At 44.1% G+C, this 21,139-nt stretch overlaps 1 protein-coding gene across 1 annotated transcript in view; it reads right to left on the minus strand.

The window, feature by feature from the left end:
* The window catches only part of SHKBP1 (SH3KBP1 binding protein 1), an 82,355-nt gene that overhangs the window by 43,688 nt on the left and 17,528 nt on the right, over positions 1 to 21,139 (minus strand). The window contains exons 3-6 of the mRNA XM_030218298.1: positions 17,911 to 17,956; positions 12,770 to 12,843; positions 1,822 to 1,880; positions 1,661 to 1,741 (exon numbers count right to left, since the gene is read on the minus strand). Of these exons, the coding sequence (XP_030074158.1) occupies positions 1,661 to 1,741; positions 1,822 to 1,880; positions 12,770 to 12,843; positions 17,911 to 17,956 (260 nt within the window). The remainder of the gene's footprint in view (positions 1 to 1,660; positions 1,742 to 1,821; positions 1,881 to 12,769; positions 12,844 to 17,910; positions 17,957 to 21,139) is intronic.

Raw genomic sequence — 21,139 nt, forward strand, 5'->3', positions numbered from 1 at the left:
TTAAGGTGTTACACAGATGCTGGTTTGGAGGAGTTAAGGGGAAAAAAAGTTGAATCCAATGGTTCACATCATTGTTGATGACATGAATGTTATTGCCTTGGATTTATTCAACAAACATTGTTTTAAAAAAAATTAATTCTGTGACCCCTGGCTGCTATCTTAATCCTCCAGATTTGTCTCCCAGTACACAGGACAAAGGAATAAAACAAGATCTAATTAGAACCTGCACAATGCAAAAAAAAATTTTTTAACCCTTTAAAAGTCAGCACAGAGCTACCTAACTACCATATTTCCTAGTCTCAAACTTAATACCCACAGCAAATGCAATGTAAAATCAGAAGGCTAAAATCCACAGCTTGCCAACTATCTGTTGGAGTTCCCCAGAGATCTGTCCTTGGACCCCTTCTCTTCTCAATCTACACCTCTTCCCTAGGCTCACTGATCTCATCTCATGGATTTCAGTATCATCTTTATGCTGATGACACCCAGCTATATCTCTCCACACCAGACATTACCGCGGAGACCCAGGCCAAGGTATCGACCTGCTTATCCGACATTGCTGCCTGGATGTCCAACCGCCACCTGAAGCTGAACATGTCCAAAACTGAGCTCCTCGTCTTTCCCACTTAAACCCACCTCTCCTCTTCCTCCACTCTCTATCTCAGTTGATAACACCCTCATCCACCCCGTCCCATCTGCCCGCAACCTCGGAGTCATCTTCGATTCCTCCCTCTCCTTCTCTGCGCATATCCAACAGACTGCCAAGACCTGTCGCTTCTTCCTCTTCAACATCAGCAAAATTCGCCCTTTCCTATCTGAGCACTCCACACGAACTCTCGTCCACGCTCTCATTACCTCTCGCCTTGACTACTGCAACTTACTCCTCACCGGCCTCCCACTTAGCCATCTATCCCCCCTTCAATCCGTTCAGAACGCTGCCGCACGTCTTATATTCCGCCAGAACCAATATACTCATATCACCCCTCTCCTCAAGTCACTTCACTGGCATCCGATCAGATACCGCATACAATTCAAGCTTCTCCTCCTTACCTACAAATGCACCCGGTCTGCGGCTCCTCACTACCTCTCTACCCTCATCTCCCCCTATGTTCCCGCCCGTAACCTCCGCTCACAGGACAAATCCCTCCTTTCAGTTCCCTTCTCCACCACTGCCAACTCCAGGCTCCGCTCATTCTGCCTTGCCTCACCCTATGCTTGGAACAATCTTCCTCAACCCCTACGCCAAGCCCCCTCCCTACCCATCTTCAAATCTCTGCTTAAAACTCACTTCTTCAATGCTGCTTTCGGCACCTAATCTTTCGTGAAATATAGTATGCCCTATCAGACGGACTCTACACTTATCTTTAGATTGTCTTTAGATTGTACACCTGTCTTTTAGATTGTAAGCTCCTTGAGCAGGGACTGTCCTTCCATGTTAAATTGTACAGCGCTGCGTAACCCTAGTAGCACTTTAGAAATGTTAAGCAGTAGTAGTAGTAATATGGAATTCACTGGCAGTGTAAATGCTTCAGGGATTAGCATGAGATATTTTCAGTCCAAAGACATGATGAAAGGTAGCTTGTCCCCTAGGCATTTGATGGCCTACCTACAAGAGACTACAACCTTTTACATATGATTACAGGAAAGGAGGCATCGATACCTGTAGGAGGCAGATAGCCATTGAAGAGAACACTCCCACAGGAAGATCTCTCCAGGTCTTCGCACAGCTGCAAACGCCGAACTAAAGGAAAGGAAAGGTACACTTGTTATATACTGTATATGAGCCATGGAAAGAGAATGCTGCAAGTTTCCCAGATTTACCTAATGGTGTTATTCCGTAGAACTCAGCTTCATGAAGCAGTAGGCGTATATTAACTCCCCTAGAGAAATCAGAAAGGTTTAAAAGTGAAGCAAAGCAGAAAAAGAGAGCAAACAAAAATGTAGTGTTCAAAGAACCAACGGGAAAAGGAGAAAAAGAATTTTTTCAATATGCCAACTCCCTTCCAACAGTTACAGTGGTGGAAATAAGTATTTGATCCCTTGCTGATTTTGTAAGTTTGCCCACTGACAAAGACATGAGCAGCCCATAATTGAAGGGTAGGTTATTGGTAACAGTGAGAGATAGCACATCACAAATTAAATCCGGAAAATCACATTGTGGAAAGTATATGAATTTATTTGCATTCTGCAGAGGGAAATAAGTATTTAATCCCTCTGGCAAACAAGACCTAATACTTGGTGGCAAAACCCTTGTTGGCAAGCACAGCGGTCAGACGTCTTCTGTAGTTGATGATGAGGTTTGCACACATGTCAGGAGGAATTTTGGTCCACTCCTCTTTGCAGATCATCTCTAAATCATTAAGAGTTCTGGGCTGTCGCTTGGCAACTCGCAGCTTCAGCTCCCTCCATAAGTTTTCAATGGGATTAAGGTCTGGTGACTGGCTAGGCCACTCCATGACCCTAATGTGCTTCTTCCTGAGCCACTCCTTTGTTGCCTTGGCTGTATGTTTTGGGTCATTGTCGTGCTGGAAGACCCAGCCACGACCCATTTTTAAGGCCCTGGCGAAGGGAAGGAGGTTGTCACTCAGAATTGTACGGTACATGGCCCCATCCATTCTCCCATTGATGCGGTGAAGTAGTCCTGTGCCCTTAGCAGAGAAACACCCCCAAAACATAACATTTCCACCTCCATGCTTGACAGTGGGGACGGTGTTCTTTGGGTCATAGGCAGCATTTCTCTTCCTCCAAACACGGCGAGTTGAGTTCATGCCAAAGAGCTCAATTTTTGTCTCATCTGACCACAGCACCTTCTCCCAATCACTCTCGGCATCATCCAGGTGTTCACTGGCAAACTTCAGACGGGCCGTCACATGTGCCTTCCGGAGCAGGGGGACCTTGCGGGCACTGCAGGATTGCAATCCGTTATGTCGTAATGTGTTACCAATGGTTTTCGTGGTGACAGTGGTCCCAGCTGCCTTGAGATCATTGACAAGTTCCCCCCTTGTAGTTGTAGGCTGATTTCTAACCTTCCTCATGATCAAGGATACCCCACGAGGTGAGATTTTGCGTGGAGCCCCAGATCTTTGTCGATTGACAGTCATTTTGTAATTCTTCCATTTTCTTACTATGGCACCAACAGTTGTCTCCTTCTCGCCCAGCGTCTTACTGATGGTTTTGTAGCCCATTCCAGCCTTGTGCAGGTGTATGATCTTGTCCCTGACATCCTTAGACAGCTCCTTGCTCTTGGCCATTTTGTAGAGGTTAGAGTCTGACTGATTCACTGAGTCTGTGGACAGGTGTCTTTCATACAGGTGACCATTGCCGACAGCTGTCTGTCATGCAGGTAACGAGTTGATTTGGAGCATCTACCTGGTCTGTAGGGGCCAGATCTCTTACTGGTTGGTGGGGGATCAAATACTTATTTCCCTCTGCAGAATGCAAATAAATTCATATACTTTCCACAATGTGATTTTCCGGATTTAATTTGTGATGTGCTATCTCTCACTGTTACCAATAACCTACCCTTCAATTATGGGCTGCTCATGTCTTTGTCAGTGGGCAAACTTACAAAATCAGCAAGGGATCAAATACTTATTTCCACCACTGTACATTAATACAGAAAACCCCCAACCTCACCACCACCTTACATCACTTATGTGGGCAATACGTCAATTACTACTTGACATATGCAGCACTATACAGATGCACATAAAAGACCATTTGTTTATTGCTAGACTTTACATACCACCATTCATCACAACATACCTACGTAGAGCTTAAATTCTAATTATGACGCACAAATAATGCACTGAAATGCATCATCTCCTACTGTCACCAGAAATGTGGAGCTGGAGTTGGAAGCAATTTTGGGTGGAGTCGGAGTTGGTAAAAGTGAGCCGACTGACTCCAGCTTCAAAATAAAAACTTACATTATAATGTATGGTAAATTTAGCATTCTATACTTATATATTTTTTTATCCTGGATCTATACTGGTAAATATAAAGAGAAATTGGGTCTTACTTGATAATTTTCTTTCCATTAGTCCTTCCCAGTGGAGGAGTAGCCTAGTGGTTAGTCCAGTGGACTTTGATCCTGGGGAACTGAATTCAATTCCCACTGCAGCTCCTTGTGACTCTGGGCACGTCACTTAACCCTCCATTGCCCCTGGTACAAAATAAATACCTGAATATATGTAAACCACTTTGAATATAGTTGCAAAAACCTCAGAAAGGCGGTATATCAAGTCCCATTTCCCTTCCCCCCTTCCCTTCCACTATTACAGAACCTGCAGAATAGTTGTGTCCATCAACCAGCGGGTGGAGATAGAGAACTAAAAACTGAGCTGAGACATCTCTCTCTTAGCAACTAGTCCAGCTCCCAGGGGCAGCCTAAGGCAATCTGCTGCCTGAGGCAGGGATGAGATGGTGCGCCACCCCCAAGTCCAACATCTTTCCACAGTCTCTCTACCAACTCCTTCCTCCCTTCCTTTCTCAACCCCCCTCCTCAATCCTTTCTTTTGTTGTTTTTTAAATGCGATGGTGGCGGCAGCAACCCCTCCTCTGTACTGCAGCCTACCTCTGAGGAAACAGGAAGTTACGTCACAGAGGTGGCCCGCAGTACAGAGGAGCAGTGGTGTAGGAAGGGCGGGGCGGTGGGGGCGGTCCGCCCCGGGTGCACGCTGCTGGAGGGTGCAGAGAGCAGCCGCGCGCCTGTCGGCTCCGCTGGTTCCCTGCTCCCTCTGCCCCGGAACAGGTTACTTCCTGTTCCGGGGCAGAGGAAGTAGGGAGCCAGTGGAGCCGACAGGCGCGGCTGCTCTCTGCACCCTCTAGCAGCCAAGAATGCACCCGGGGGGGGGGGGGGCTTGATAAGCCAGGGAGGAGGGTGTCATTGCGCTGGGGGGGAGGGGGCGGATGCCGCTGCACCGGGGGGGGGGGGGGGGTGTGCAGCGGCGATCTGCCCCGGGTGGCAGCCAACCTAGGATGGCCACTGCAGAGGAGACGCTGGTGGCAGGGTAGCGTATGGGGACTGCTGCTGCTGGCGACTTTTGAAAAACAAAAAAAAAGAAGATAGGCTGGGGAGGGGAATGAAGGGGGGGGGGGGCGGGAAGATGCTGCTGCATAAAGAGTGCCACCTGAGGCCCCTGCCTCAGTTGATCCAATGGTAGGGCCACCACAGCCAGCTTCTTAGTATTTACATAGACAGGGTAAGTACATAAGTACATAAGCATCACCATGCTGGGACAGACCAAGGGTCCATTGAGCCCAGCACCCTGTCACCGACAGCGGCCAAAAGAACAAGCAATTTGTTCCGCCCATCCTAGAAATACTGTATTCCCTCGTCCATTCAATAACATTCTATGGCTTTTTCCTCCAGGAAGCCATCCAACGCTTTTTTGAAGTCTGCTAAGTTAACCGCCTTAACCATCTTTTCCGGCAGTGAGTGAAGAAAAATTTCCTCCAATTTGTTTTAAATTTATCACACTGCAGCTTCATTGCATGCCCCCTTGTCCTAGTATTTTTGGAAAGCATAAACAGACGCTCCACATCGACCCGTTCCATTCCACTCATTATCTTATAGACCTCTATCATATCTCCCCTCAGCCGCCTTTTCTCCAAGCTGAAGAGCCCCAGCCTCTTCAGCCTATCCTGATAGGGAAGCCGTCCCACCCCCCTGTATCATCTTTGCCGCCCTTCTCTGCACCTTTTCCAATTCCACTATGTCTTTTTGAGGTGCGGCGACCAGAACTGAACACAATACTCAAGGTGCGGTCGCACCATGGAGCATTACAACGGCAGAATAAATATCCTTATTTTTGTTTTCCATCCCTTTCCTAATGATACCCAACATTCTATTTGCTTTCCTAGCCGCAGCAGCACATTGAGCAGAAGTTTTCAACGTATCATCAACGACGACACCTAGATCCCTTTCTCGGTCCGTGACTCCCAACACTGAACTTTGCATGACATAGTTATAGTTTGGGTTCCTCTTTCCCACATGCATCACTTTGCACTTGTTCACATTAAACGTCATCTGCCATTTAGACGCCCAGTCTCCCAATCTCGTAAGGTCCTCTTGTAGTTTTTCACAAGCTTCCCGCGATTTGACTACTTTGAATAACTTTGTGTCATCGGCAAATCTGATTACCTCACTAGTTACCCCCATCTCTAGGTCATTTATGAATATGTTAAAAAGCAGAATAAACACAACAACCTTAAGCTAACCAGACTAGCAAACGTGTGGACCTCTCTCATCTCTGGACAACTTGTAGAGAAGAAGAGATATGCAGAAAGCACCATGCAAGATGACAATCATTATTTGACCCATTACTTCACACCAACTAAGCATCTCAAACCTCAGGCGGGCCTTTGAAATAGTGAGAAAGACTAATGGAAAGAAAATTATCAGGCAAGACCCAATTTCTCCTTCCAATGCATAGCTTCCCACTATTCCAGAACCTGTGTGATGTTTAAAAGCAATCCCTAGAGTGAGTGGGATCCTGGTGCTGCCACCCTGATGACTGAAACCCAAAACTGGTTTCTAAGCATGCCGGAACATCCACCCTGTAATGCTTGGCAAAGGTATGCAGTGTCGACCAAGTCAATGACTTGCAAATATCCAACAGAGACAGTAAGGCAGTCTCTGATTAGGATGACACTGCATGCTTCTTAGAATGAGCCCGCAAGGCCCGAGGAGCCTGCTTCCCCACAAGCAAATAAGCTGATGCGATAGTCGTAACTTCCAGATATCTAATGAGGACTGTACGCACATCAAGAAGCTTCAAGGAAGAATACCGAGCCTCCTCAACCTCTCAGTGAATGGATGGAAGCTCCACAGATTGATTAAGATAAAATGTAGATGCCACTTTTAGAAGGAAGGCACAAAACATGCACAGGGAGACCCCCACCTCCAAAAAGTGGAGAAGGGGATCCCAACAAGAGACAGCCTGAAGTTCCAAAACCCTATGTGGAGAAACGAATCCCAAGAGACAGTCTGAAGTTCCAACAGCAACACTCCGAGAAAGTAATCCTAAAAAGTTAAAAGGCTTATTGCCATGATACAAAGACAAATATAAATCATAAATAGGCACGCAAATGATTATTACATGCACCATAAAACATGATCTTACCTGAAGATGAAATAAATTCCTAGTGCGGAGCAGGACGCCAAGAAAATGAACCAAAAAACTGAAATGTGCTCATGTGCTCTGCGCCTCCTTTAAACAGTATAATGAGAATGACAAAAGAACTGACGTATACAGAGTTTTCAGAAGTAACAAAGCATATCTGGAAAGAATGGAAACCATTGCAAAGCATGCGGGAGCAACTTAATAAATATAATAGTACAATAAAACTAACAATGTGCTTACAATATGAGAAATAAAACTGATTTATGGTGCATTTAATAATTGTATGCTTGCCTATTTATGATTTATATTTGTCTATGTATCATGGCAATAAGCCTTTTAACTTTCTAGGATTACTTTCACAGAGTATTACTACCACTTTTCAATATATGTCTTCTAACTCCTCAATGCAGCGTAGCTGTTTCCAGCAATTGTTTAACATCGTCTTTGATATATTTTTTTTCCACAGTGTAATGTTCTAATTGCCAGTATAGATCTATATTTTTTTATTTATGGAGACGTCATAGCAGAACAAGCAGTATGATGCCTGAACTATCTTTTATGGGTTTTTGTGCCTGGGTACAGCAACATCACTTAGCGTTTAGTTTTCTCAGATTCCTTTTTATACCATGTGGATTATGATTTCTCTCTTAAGAACGCTGTGATAGATTCCTTTTGATGTTCATGATTGCACCTATCCTCCTGCACAGTCTTTTTGTTGTCCGCTTAGATGAAAACTAGTACTGTAATTTCACTATGGGAACTTATGATTGATGGCGTCACATCAAGTCTTATGTTCATCTTCAACTTTTGTAATTTTCACTGTGATAAGCTACAGACATTTGAGCAACCACTAAAATATTCAGGGTTGCTTGGTTAGTAAGCACTAGCTTTCTTTTATTATTTCATCTTCTTTGTTGGTGCACCATTTGATTTTGTCTTCACTATGTGCCACATCGATCACAAATACGGATTGCTATTTTATATTTCACATTTTATTCATTTCAGTTAGGATTTAGCATCACATCACATCTAGACATATATTCTTTTTTACTAGCTCCTGATTTATCAGTGCATGATACTTTGAAGTCATTGGAGTTTAATACTTGTTGGTTTGGTCAAAGTACAATTCTTAAATTATTTTATTGTATATATTTTTTATGTACAGTTTTAAAGTATTCAATGTAATATTTTTTGTTTATATTTAGACCAACCTCTGAGGCAGGCGTTGGCTTACACCGAAACACAGCCCGTGTCAGGTCATCAATAAAGCATACTTGTCCCTTTCTTGAGAGCCCTTTGTGCTTCTTCTTGGATTGCTTGTTCTGTGTACTCTGACACTCTCCGTTGCATGTTGCTGAAGGAAGGCTGCCTCCATTACTATAACCTTGGTAAATGTACTTGGTGCCATGGCAAGACTGAAGAGTAAAACACTGAACTGGAACTGACAGCCCAGCACCGCAAAATGTAAAAACCTCTGATGAGGCAGCCATATGGGGATATGCAAATACAAATCCTTGAGATTGATTTACTTATTTTATTTATTTACCGCCTTTTTGAAGGAATTCACTCAAGGCAGTGGACAGCAAGAATAAGTCAAACATAAGCAATAGACAAGTACAGCAGTAAAAATATTCAAAACAATACAAAATATGGCATAGTATGCTACATTATAATGCCAACAAAATACCCAATAAAACATTTTAATAGACAGCATAGAATGTAAGCAAAGATGGAACACATATATACATAAGATAGAGTAATAGGAGTAAGAAAATAAGGGACTAGAGTTGCAAATGAGGTCAGATTGAGGGCGGTGAGAAATTCTCCCGCTTGGTTCTCCTGCTCTTAGTGTTTCCATGCAAAAGAGAGACACTCGGAGGAAGCGGTTTAAGAGGTCTAAGACCAGACAAAGGTGCCTTACTTCTTTGTCCTGGCCCTTCTCGCCAGACTATGAAGATGCGATTGTATGCTCTAGCCTATTCTGTTGGGACTGCTCCTCTTTTCTTTCTTACGAGTATTGGAGTTACTTGCCTAGATCTTTCATGGTAATATTATTATTGTTAACACTATTACTTATATTATAATATTGTACACTGCTATGATGGTACGCCCTTAGCAATATATCAAGAATAAAGTACCTTGACAATGAAGTAGGCGGAGTATCTGCCTTGTCCCTGTTTGACCTGGGGAACTGGAACAATAACCCACAGCGCCAGCAAGACATCTATAGTGGCCTGAACCTCAACCGCCTTGGTTCCCTTTTCACAAGGAGAGTTCACTGAGCAGCAACCAGGTGGGAGAACCATATTGCTGACGATCAGGCTGGTTTCGTCTGCTCGAAAATCAAGATTGAGAGCTCCCTGAAGACAGTCAACCAGTGGCTTTCAGCTTATCTTCCGGCAACTGCTATGGTTTAGCTTCCCCCAGTTTTTTCACCAAGTTACTCAGATCTTCTCCCAGTGCCGCAACCAGAGTTGCCAATGTGCCATAACAGGCAAAGTCACAGTGCAGGCTGTAACCCATGTTATAAATATAGCAACTGCCAAGTAGGCAAACCCTGCTTCCAGCTTATGCCACTTTAGGCATGTTCTTGCCACAAAACGAGCTGCACATTGTCACTTGAAGGCCCAAAGAGGCCACTTCAAAGGCTTGTTTCAGCAAGCCTTCTAGCTTCCTGTCCTGTAGATCTTTTAGGGCAATGACCCTTCCACCAGCAAGATGATTTTCTTAGTCATCACCATAACTAGGGAGCCCACCCTAGGAAGCTGCAATTTCTCTTTCTCCTCCGGAACGAACGTATATAGTCGGAGTCATGGCTTGTCCCACTCTCAGCCCTGTTTCCAGTGAGACCCATTCTGCTGTAATCAGGTCCTGAATGTCTGGATACATCGGGAAGGCCTTAGAAGGACCTTTAAGCCCCCTCATGATTGACAAAGATGGAACTCCTGACGCCGAAGCAGAAAGCTCCTCAATGGAAAGCACTGCCAGTGCCTCAGAAATAAAAGTACTGAGCTCCTCTTTATGAAACAACCTCAGTACTTTTGGGTCATCCTACTACTACTAATCACTTCTATAGCGCTACAAGACATACGCAACGCTGTACACATACATGAAAAGACAGTCCTCTAACAACGCCTTCAATGATGGCTCCTCTGGATAGACTAAGGCCACATCAGATACGGAGGAAGAAGCAGAGATAGCCTCATCTGCCCACCCCTGGAGGTCTAAATGAGATCTCCTAGGAGCCAGAGGGGCAGCAACTCTGACTGTCCCCGCTTCAGTCAATAGGCCTGGTGTAAGAACAATATAAACTACAGAGAAAACAAAGATCCCGATGCAGCTGAATGCTCTGTCGGGATCTGAGGCTGTGCAAATCACTCAGAACCAAAGACTGAAACCTAACTGTCTGTTTGTCTGTCCAATTTAGATTGTAAGCTCTGTTGAGCAGGGACTGTCTTTTCATGTTAATTTGTACAGCGCTGCGTAAGTCTAGTAGCGCTATAGAAATGTTTAATAGTAGTAGTTTGTCCATCCACCTGCTAGAGAGATAGAAAATACGGAGGGGCTGGACTGGATGACGAGAGAGATATGTCTCAGCTCAGTTTTCAGTTCTCTATCTCCATCTGTTGGTTGATGGACACAACTATCCCACAGGTTCTGGAATTGTGGGAAGCTATGTAGTGGAAGTTATATTTACCAGCACTTTAGATCCAGAACAAAAAATGTAAAGCCTAATATCAATAGGAATAGGAGTCGGAGTCAGAATCAAAGGTTTGGTGTACTGACTACACCACCCTGGCTGTCACAGGGCTAAATCTCACAATAAAAGCGTGTTTCTCTTCATCTTGTCCACCTAGTGATTTTGAAAGGATTTAAAACTACACTGAAGATTTTCCCCCAACAGATTTACACAATATTCTGTCCACTTTTTGAGCTGGATATAAGTTTGTATGTTTCATATGAAACAGAGGTTTTTCAGACCTAGGACTGTACTATACCACTGATTAATGATTCTGACTGCAGTTACTTCCAAGGTTATTTTTCTGACTATTTAAAAGGTTTGCATTCTATCATTCTTTCTTCCTTCCCTTCCATTCCTATGGCCAGTGCCCCAGCGTCTACGATTCCATAGTTGTAGTAAGAGCCACAAAACACAACCCATGGAATTGCCACAGGAGACCAGGATCAGCAGTGATAGCAAATGTTACACATCTTTTCTTTTTCCTACCTGAGGCAATCACTGCCCCTCCCAGTGGAGGAAAACTGCAGTACAGTGCATAGGGTTGCATCTTCCTCCTCACATGTACAGGGCCCGAATGCCATGTTTGTACCAATGTTTCAAAGGGTGACACTAGGGCCCCAGGCAGGACAGGAGGACCTGGCCCAATGACCTGTACTGCCATTTTCCTTTTCTGTGCCACTAACAGTCAGGGAGGGGATCAGTGACTGAGGGAATGTGAGGTGGAGATGACACTGCAGGGTCCAGGGATAGGGAAGAGCGAGCAGACTGGAATGTAAGAGATGGATGTGAAGTAAAGAGATTTAAGGGGCTATGGGCTGTGAGTATGGAGGGCAATGGTGGCCCTAGGTAGAAAGGGGCGTACTTACAGCTGCTCCCATCTCTTCTGAGGTGGAATCCCTGGCTCTGGGTGTTCTTTCTAATATTTAGCTTGAAGCCCTTTATTTGAAATTCTGCTGCTACCAGAAGGGTTCGTTGGGATTGGGATCAGTATAGAGATATATATGAGTGGATCCCCCCTTCCCCGTCTTCCATACCCTGGATCTTACTCTTCCCACTCTATAAGCACCTCTTTCCTTCTCGTGTTACACCTTCCCTCTCTCTGCTCTCTTGAGTCGCCTTCTCTTCCCTTCCCTCTGTGCTTTCATGTCCCATTCTCCTTCCTCTTCTCTGAGATCCTCTTTCTTTATCTCTTTCAAAGATCCCCTTTCCTTCCTCTACCCCCTTCTCTCTTCCCAGCATTGATCTCTAGGATTTCTCTCCATTCCTCACCCCCCCCCCACCCAAAAAAAAGCCACAGAATCAAATTAAGTAACCAAACAAGTATTAGCAATTTTAGAGAGTAAATTACACAGTGGATTTATTTATTTGGATTTTGCTCACAGCTTTTTCAGTAGCACCCCAAGATGAGTTACATTCAGGTACAACAGGTATTTTTCTGTCCCCAGAGCTTAAATCTAATGTTGTACCTGAGGCAATGGACAGTTAAGTGACAAGTCCAAGATCATAAAGCGCACCAGTGGGATTTGAACCAGCCACCCCTGTATGTCAAACAATGTGCTCTAAATCCATTTTTATTTATGCAAATATACCATAGAATTTAGAAAAATCAGCTGCAAAAAAACAGGGGTGCTGGTCTATTAGCATCACTGTATTTTACTGCTATTCTTTACTTAGAGATCCTTGTTAAATAACACAAATAAAAAGGTCTAAAAGGAAATTAAATTGGCTTGCAGGTGCCAGCCACAAAAAAATTACCCTCCCTGAATTCTGCTCTTGCAGTTTGCTATGTCTATATAAGGCTGAAGAAACAATCAGCCATTCCCTCTTTGCTTCTACCGCATGAGAAGGTGATTTCACTTTACACAAGGTAGCAGAATCCCCACAAAATGCTGCAGCCTACCTCGGATCAAGTTCTTTGGTACGCAGAAAATTTAAGATCGGAGCAAATACTGTAGGGTCTCGGTCTATGAATATCTGAAACCAAAGAGAAATGCATTATCTAGGAAAGCCGACAGGAGTTTCACAGCAACATAGGGCTCTCTGTTCACCCAAATTCTTTTTGGCTTCTAGAGCAGTGGTTATCAACCCAGTCCTTGTGGCACACCCAGCCAGACAGATTTTCAGGATATGCACAATGAATATGCCTAAGATAGATCTGAATACCTAAGAGGCACTGCATGCAAATCTCTCAAGCGTATACATTGTAGGTATCCTGAAAATCTGACTGGCTGGGTGTGCTCTGAAAACTGGGTTATTTATTTTGTTGCATTTGTATCCCACATTTTCCCACCTATTTGCGGGCTCAGTGTGGCTTACAATACATTGTATTGATGGAAGTACAATATGTTACAGCTCGATTGTGGTTACATTGTGAGGCATTGAGTTTAAAACAAGTCTACGTATCGTTAAGAGAATAGTACAATGGAACAGAACAAAGGAAGAACAACGGATACTAATAGGACTATAGAACAATAGCGCAAAAACGTTCGGGTATGGCAGTTTTACCTGTAGATTAAGGTTTAAGTGTGTTAAAATGAGAGTACAGATGAGAATGTATTGATGTATTACTAACAGAGTGTGTGGACTTCATGTGTTTTGATCCTTTCGATAGATTTTTTCGAAGAGATGAGTCTTCAATAGTTTGCGGAAGTCGGTCAGCTCGTAGGTCGCCTTCAGGTTACGTGGAAGTTTGTTCCAGAATTGCGTGCTCATATAAGAAAAGGTTGATGCGTGCATCACTTTGTATTTTATGCCTTTGCAATTAGGGAAGTGGAGGTTAAGGAAAGTTCGGGATGATCTTTTAGCGTTTCTGGGTGGTAGGTCTATTAAGTCAGACATGTAGGCTGGGGCTTCACCGTGAATGATTTTGTGCACTAGTGTGCATACTTTAAAAGTGATGCGCTCCTTGAGTGGGAGCCAGTGCAGGTTCTCTCGTAAGGGTTTCACGCTTTCGTATTTTGGTTTCCCGAAAATGAGTCTGGCTGCTGTGTTCTTCAGTATTTGCTCTTTACAACCTGCATATAGTGAGTTGCAGTAATCCAAATGGCTAAGTACGAGTGATTGCACTAGGCTGCGGAACACGGATCTTGGGAAGAATGGTCTTATTCGTTTCAGTTTCCACATGCTGTAAAACATCTTTTTGGTTGTGTTGTTTGCGTGATTTTCAAGTTGAGAAGCACTGTTCTGGAAAATTATCTGGAATATTTTTTTTTTTGTTACATTTGTACCCCGCGCTTTCCCCACTCATGGCAGGCTCAATGCGGCTTGCCAAATAGTGTTCATTATTAAAAGGAATTTTTGTCACAGCCTGAAAAAAAATGTTATTTTCTTTTTTAGATACATTTCATAATGATTGAAAACAGCTATAGGTCTTGATAATTTGTATGTAGCTACATTTGTGCCATGCTTTACTTCAACAATTTCTTACCAAGATTTGTGCAAATCCAAAATGAGACTTTTCATATTTACCAATTGCATCTAAAACAATTATATTAGATAACAAATACGAAATATACAGAGTAGTGCATATACTGGTCCTTGTAAGTCTCACTGTTCCTGAAAACTATTTATTCCCTTGTGAAGTCACAATGCTAGCCCCTCCCACACCACAGAGCCCGGGCTGGCCCTACCATTGAGCAACTGCGCATTTCTCACATGGCCCCACTTTTCAGCCCCTCTGACTTACACAAATGAAGTTTTGGCATGTAGCCCCACATCCTTCCACATTTCCCGTACCTGCTTACTGGGGGATCAGTAAAACACTGACTGATAAGACTATGCAATGGTCTTCCTTTGTATTATGTTGAAAGTGTACACATCTCTTAATGTGTTGCATGTTTTTGGCCTGGCAGTTTCTCCCGCCCCTTTGGGCTTCCAGGTCAGTAGTAACTGGCCTCTCTTGGTTCTTGATTCACTGATACCTATAGTTTTCCCCTCTATGTTTACATCCTCCTTCCAAGTGCAGCAGTCCTTAGCCATGGACAATCATCTGCCGCTCCCTTCTTAACCTAACATGAACTCTAAGGGGGTCTTTTACTAAAGTGCATTACACAGTTACCCCAGGAATCTACATATCGCGTCCAAACTTCTGTGCGCACTCAAATAAACTGACTTAATGAGCTTGGAAACATCAATAATTGGGTGCTAACGACTAATTATTCAGGTTAATCGACATTCTTAAATATCTGTGTGTGCATCTTGCTGCACGCTATTCTTTAAAGCACGACCTAACTTCAATCACGTGTATCTGAAAATGCAGTGTGGCAAGGGGTGTTCCAAAAAGTTACACACGGATTTAAAGAACTCGCCCAAAGTACGCCTAAGTTGGGCGCCCACATTTATACCTGCTTTTAGCAGGAATAAGTATGGCACCCAGGTGCCGGATCCACGACGAACACTATTCTATAAAGCGCACACTCCCTTTATAGAACAGCGCTTACCACTGAATTCTATATAGTGCGCCTAGAGATTGGCACTGAAATCCAGGCATATTCTATAATAGTGATTGTAACTTAATTAGCTTAACAAGCTAATCAGCATTAACAGCACTTAACAAGTATTAGCACTAATCCTATATAATAATTTGCACCTCCAACATTCTACGTCTGAATGCATGGGTTCGTAACACAATTCCCACTGGTCCGCCCTCGCGTCGGAATGTGATGACGTCAGAGGCCGGATCAATGAGAGGGAGGGGAAACCAGCACCGCCCTTCCGGAAACAGAAAATGAGGGCGGGACCAGAGGCAGAGCTGAGACAGAAGGGAAGGCAGGCTGAAGCGCCGTGCCTGCTCGACTTTCACTGCTGCCGCCGGACCCCGAGGTAAGAACTTTTAAATTCAGGCTGGCACGCAGGAAGGCGAGGGGCAGGCGGAGGACTGGGAGAAGAGGGCAGGCAACGCAGGTCGGGCTGCCACTCGGAGGGGAGACAGAGAGAGGGGGGCAAGGAACTCGGAGGGGAGGGGGCCAAGCTGGAACTCTGAGAATAACCTTGCTAGCGCCCGTTTCATTTGTGTCAGAAGCGGGCATGTTTTACTAGCTGGTAATAATTAGAATTTTGTGCAAAACTTGCTAAGCGTATTCTGTAATGAACTGTTCCCTAAATTCTAATGTGGGCAGTTCAAAAGAGGCATGGCTATGGGCAGGGAAATGGGCGTTTCATGGCTGTTCCAAAATTTACACACGTAGTTATAGAATATGGCACAGTGTGCGTAAATCTACTTGTAGGAATTTACGCCATGCTTTCATTGGTGTAAATGGAGGCGCATAGTTTTAGGCACTGAGACATCAACTAAGTGTATTCTATATACCGCACCTAAATCTAGGCACCGCTTAGTTATTTGTTACATTTGTACCCCACATTTTCCCACCTATCTGCAGGCTCAATGTGGCTTACATAGTACCATAAAGGAGTTTGCCAAGTCCGGTAGAGAAACAAATACAAGGTTATGTTGTGGTCAAATAAGGTAGGTGTGTTTCAGGCACCATGAGGGTTGAAGAGAGGGAAGGTTGTATATTGTCCAGTACGATCATTGGTTTTGCTGTGTTGCCAGGTGTAGGGGATTTATGTTGGGTCAGTAGGATAAGCCTTTTTGAACAGGTTGGTTTTTAGTGATTTCCTGAAGTTTAGATGGTCATAGATTGTTTTCACAGCTTTTGGCAGTGCGTTCCATAGTTGTGTGCTTATATAGGAGAAGCTGGATGCATAGGTTGTTTTGTATTTGAGTCCTTTGCAATTTGGGTAGTGGAGGTTTAAGTATGTTCGTGATGATCTGGTTCTCGTTGGTAGGTCTATAAGGTCTGTCATGTATCCTGGGACCACTGTAGATAATTTTGTGGACCAGGGTGCAGATTTTGAAGATAATACGTTCTTTGATTGGGAGCCAATGCAGTTTTTCTCAGAGGGGTTTAGCACTTTCAAATCGTGTTTTACCAAATATCAGCTTATAGAATACGCTTAGGCGGAAATGTTTACCGCGCAGATTTTTTAGGCACCTAATATAGAATTTGGCCCTTAGCGCTCAACTTTTTCTGCACCATATATTGAATTTCTTCCTTAATGTGCAAGTTAGTGTACAATAACCATCACACAAGAGCCAACTTTTACCATGGTGGTTTAGCAGTTAGAACAACACAGAGAGGGTTCAAAGCACAGAACACAGCCCAACACACAAAAAGTACCAAGAGCCTGGATGGACCGTGCAGGTCTTTTTCTGCCGTCATCTACTATGTTACTATGTTAAAAGCGGGACAAGTCCTATTTATTCCACAACGTAGATCAATCTTGTACATCGATCACTCAATTTTGTACATTAGTGATCCGACTTGAGGTGTGTTTCAAGACACAGCGCCTGCGTTACGTGAACATGCCCAGCATCTCAGCTGAAGGCAAAAAATAAGAACCTTGCCCTAACAATATGTAGAAATCCCAACGTGGCGTAGCCTTCAGAGATGCTAGGCATGTTCACATTGTATTTCTGATGTCAAATGACCCCTGATGCAGGCGCTGTGCGCCAAAATACAGCCCGTATCAGGTCACTAATGTACAAGATAGAGTGATTGATTTACAAGACTGATCTACGTTGTGGAATAAATAGGGCTTGTCCCGCCTTTGAAGGCTCTTGGTACTTTCTGTGTTTTGGTTTAGCAGTTAGCACGTATTAATTCACATGTTAAGCGCCTTTTGTGTTGGAGGTGGGAACTTGGTGGGGAATGGGTGAAGAATGGTGTGGTTAGCATACTGCACTTAGTACACATTCAGTGCACTATCACTTGTGTTAACGCGAACTAATGAACATTTCTGTGCGGGAACTACAGAGGACATGGTAGGCACACCCGCAGTAGTTACTGTGCTGCACTGTCTTTGCGTTTTACTGCGCCTTAACAGCAAAACTTAACGCTAAGTATCATTTTGAGCAATAGCTATGACTTTCTGCTCCCATCCCCTGGACAGCCTGGGGATAAAACAGTCTCACTCAAGAATCTGTTTCTTTTCATCTAATAATGTTAGGCTGGCACAGAAAAAGAGAATCCAGGAACTCACTGCTCCTGCTTCATCCTTCAGGGTTGAGATTCGACCACTTAGGAGACTGCAAACAAACAAGAAAAAGAGAATGTTTCTGGCATTTATTTCATGAACTTTCTACTACCAATGTCTTCTATTTTACTCTAAAGTAAGGTCAATACAGCTCATGCATTTGAAGTGGTGACAGACAGGGTACAATTCAGTCATGTTCTGTAGCTGGTCTCTAATTAAACAAAACACATTTGCAGCCGATATTCATATGATTTAGCTGGCTAACTTTGGGCGTTAATCAGATAAATCTTAATTAGTTTTCATGCTGCTGACCACTTTAAATTGGACAACTTGTTGAAGCAAAGGAAGCGTGTGTTCGAGGTGTGGCTAAAAGTTATGCAGATAACCAGATAGTGCTGAATATTGACGCTAACAGCAAAATCTCCTAAAGCTACTCAGACAAAATTATCTGGTTAAGTGGGTATTTTCAAACAGCCAGACTTCACTGGATCTCTTTTTGATCATCCAGTTACGAACGCCCAATGGACTGAATATTGATGTCTTAATTATGCATTATAGCAGCAGTCTCAAAGAAACCTGCTCTCTCTCCTCTGCAGACTCTCTCTTTCCAAGCAGGCGGGGTTCATTAAGTAAAACCTGGATAATTCTGCAGCCAGCCTCCCTCTACCTCACATCTCCTCAGTAACTTAATGGAAAAGAAACCAATTCCAGTGTGCTCAGAATCACTGACATCAAATAGAATTAGTGAAAAACAAAAAGAATTGCAGGCAATGTTAATGTAACAAAAAGAAAACAATAATAATCAAAGCACATAAACTGGACATCAAGCAACTAGTTTTGATGAAGGATTCAGCTGGCAGCGGTGAGTTTCTTTTTTTATAAGCTGGTATTCCCGCATATTCAATGTCGGGCCACATCCGAGCATCAGCATTGAATATCCAAATTTATGTGGTCAGCTCTTTCTTATGTGGTTAAATGCAATATTCAGCACTTAACCGCCTAAGCAACACTGCATAAAGAGTTTGGGGTCCTTTTATTAAGCTGCGGTGAAAAGTGGCCTTGGTGTGCCCTTACACAAGTTTTTCCTCACACACTAAGACCACTGGCAGTAAAATGGCCGATTTTCCAATTTTTGTATTAATGGCCATGTGCTAATGTTGCCATTAGTGATGTGTGCACTCACCAACACCTATGTCATACACGGAAAGGGCTCATGCGCTAATCCTGCGCTAACCAGTTAGCACACGGTAATGTAGCTGCACTGAGTAGCACAAAAATGCCCATTCTTCACCCCCCCACAAAAACTAAAATTGTAAAATATTTTTAGCGCACAGTTAGCGTGCATCTATTTGGAAGTTACAGCAGGATGTATGAGCCTGTCCCACAGTAACCATGCTCTTACTGGAGCTTAAGGACCCCTTTGAGTTTAGCAGTCTGTGGTGATTTTCAGCAGCACTACCTGGTTAAGTGCTGCTGAATAAATACCAGCAATGAACAAGCGATTTAATCGGACAGGAGCCACTTCTGGTTGGTTAAATCACATTTGAATATCGACCCCTGAGTGAACAACGTGTTTCACCAAGGCATGCAGAAATCTCAAAAAAAGAAAGGTGGGGGGGGGGAGGGGGGAGTCTTCCACAAAACGTCGAAGGACAAATAAAAGCGGAAGCCACCAAAAAGCAAATGTCCAAGACTGTAAATGAACAGTCCGATAACGTCCATCAATTTTATTCATCCACTAGTAAAAAAGGCCCGTTTCCGAAACTAAGGAAACGGGCGCTAGCATGTGGCTTTTTTTGTGTGTGTGTGTGTATGTGTCACAGAGTTATTTTGTGTGTGTGTGTGTGTGTGTGAGTGTGTTTCTCCCCCCCCCCCCCCCCCCCGGGTCTATTTTTGCACATACCCACAGCAGGAATATTCTTCTCTCGTTCCAGCGGTGGTTCTGTGCTCTCCATGCTGCACAGATAATGAGCCATTCGGCTGGGGAATGCTCCTCCCTTATTGTCACGTAGCTTCCTCTGATTGGTCCGTCTTACGTTGCCTAGTGTTGCCTGGGAACGGTGTTGTGATGGTCCTTTGTGTTTCAGAATGTTGAGGGTGTTTTTTCTGATTGGTCCGTCATGCGAGGGCGGGGCAGAGAGACATGGTCAGTGTTGTGGCTTCACCACCATGAATTCATGAACCCTTCAGGGAGTGACTGAGTAACTTCAGAACGTTGTCTTCAGAACGTTGAGGGTGAGTTTTATTATAGTAGAAGATTCATCCATATTCAGTAAAACCTCAATCCAGTTACAAAGATAAGACCCAACACGGGCCATGTTTTGGCACGTAAGCCTTTGTCAGGGGTCCTTTTATAATTGTAGTATTTGAGGGGTCACGTGATGCGTTGAGAGGCTGAGACGTGTTTCCATGCTCTGAGGCCCCGGCGTCCTTTTTCTTCAAATAAAACCCTACAGAACAGCCAGACAGTGGCATAACTAGGGGGGGCGCAGGGAGAGCGGTCGCTCCCCCAAACAGGTTTTTAGAAAAAATGGCGCCTATGCTCCTCTCCTGCCCACTCTCCCCATCCGTGTGGTCACTTTACTACCCTGAAGCGCCGTTCTCCCTCCAGCATCAGTGATTCTCATAGTCAGCCTTCTGCAAGCGTCGGGGCCTCTCCTCAGGCGTGTCCCGCCTACTCTAATACAACTTTCTGTTTTCTGCAGAGGTGGGATGCACCTGAGAAGAGGCCCCAACGCTTGCAGTAGGCCGACTATGGGAATCACCAGTGCCGGAGGCAGAACGGCGCTTCAGGACAGTAAACGCGACCACGTGGACGGGGACAGCGGGCAGGAGAGGCGCATAGGCACCATTTTTTCTAAAAACTCGGGGGTGGGGGGGAATGGCAAAGTCCACTGTAAGCAAGGAAGCCCATTTGGTTAATCTGTTTCCCCCCCCCCCCCCCCCCCCCCCCCAGTCTTCCCCCGCGCAGCCGTCATTTCAGGTCACTCAAAACAAAGCAAGCAAACTTAAAAGGTGGAGGAGAAAAGAAATAACAATTGAATATCACTAAAACAGCTTCAAAAATTATTGTAGCCGGTAGAAACTGCAATTCTAAACTCTAGTTTGTGCTCATTTTTCTTCGCTGTTCTTATGTATAGATGTCCAGATTTCAGTGAGGCTATCCTGTTTCCTGATGGGTTCATCTTAACTGTAGTTGTAATCTGCCTCCGGAAGCCTGGTGTTATAAAGATGA

This window comes from Microcaecilia unicolor, chromosome 11 (assembly GCF_901765095.1).
Source record: "Microcaecilia unicolor chromosome 11, aMicUni1.1, whole genome shotgun sequence".
Lineage (NCBI taxonomy): Eukaryota > Metazoa > Chordata > Amphibia > Gymnophiona > Siphonopidae > Microcaecilia > Microcaecilia unicolor.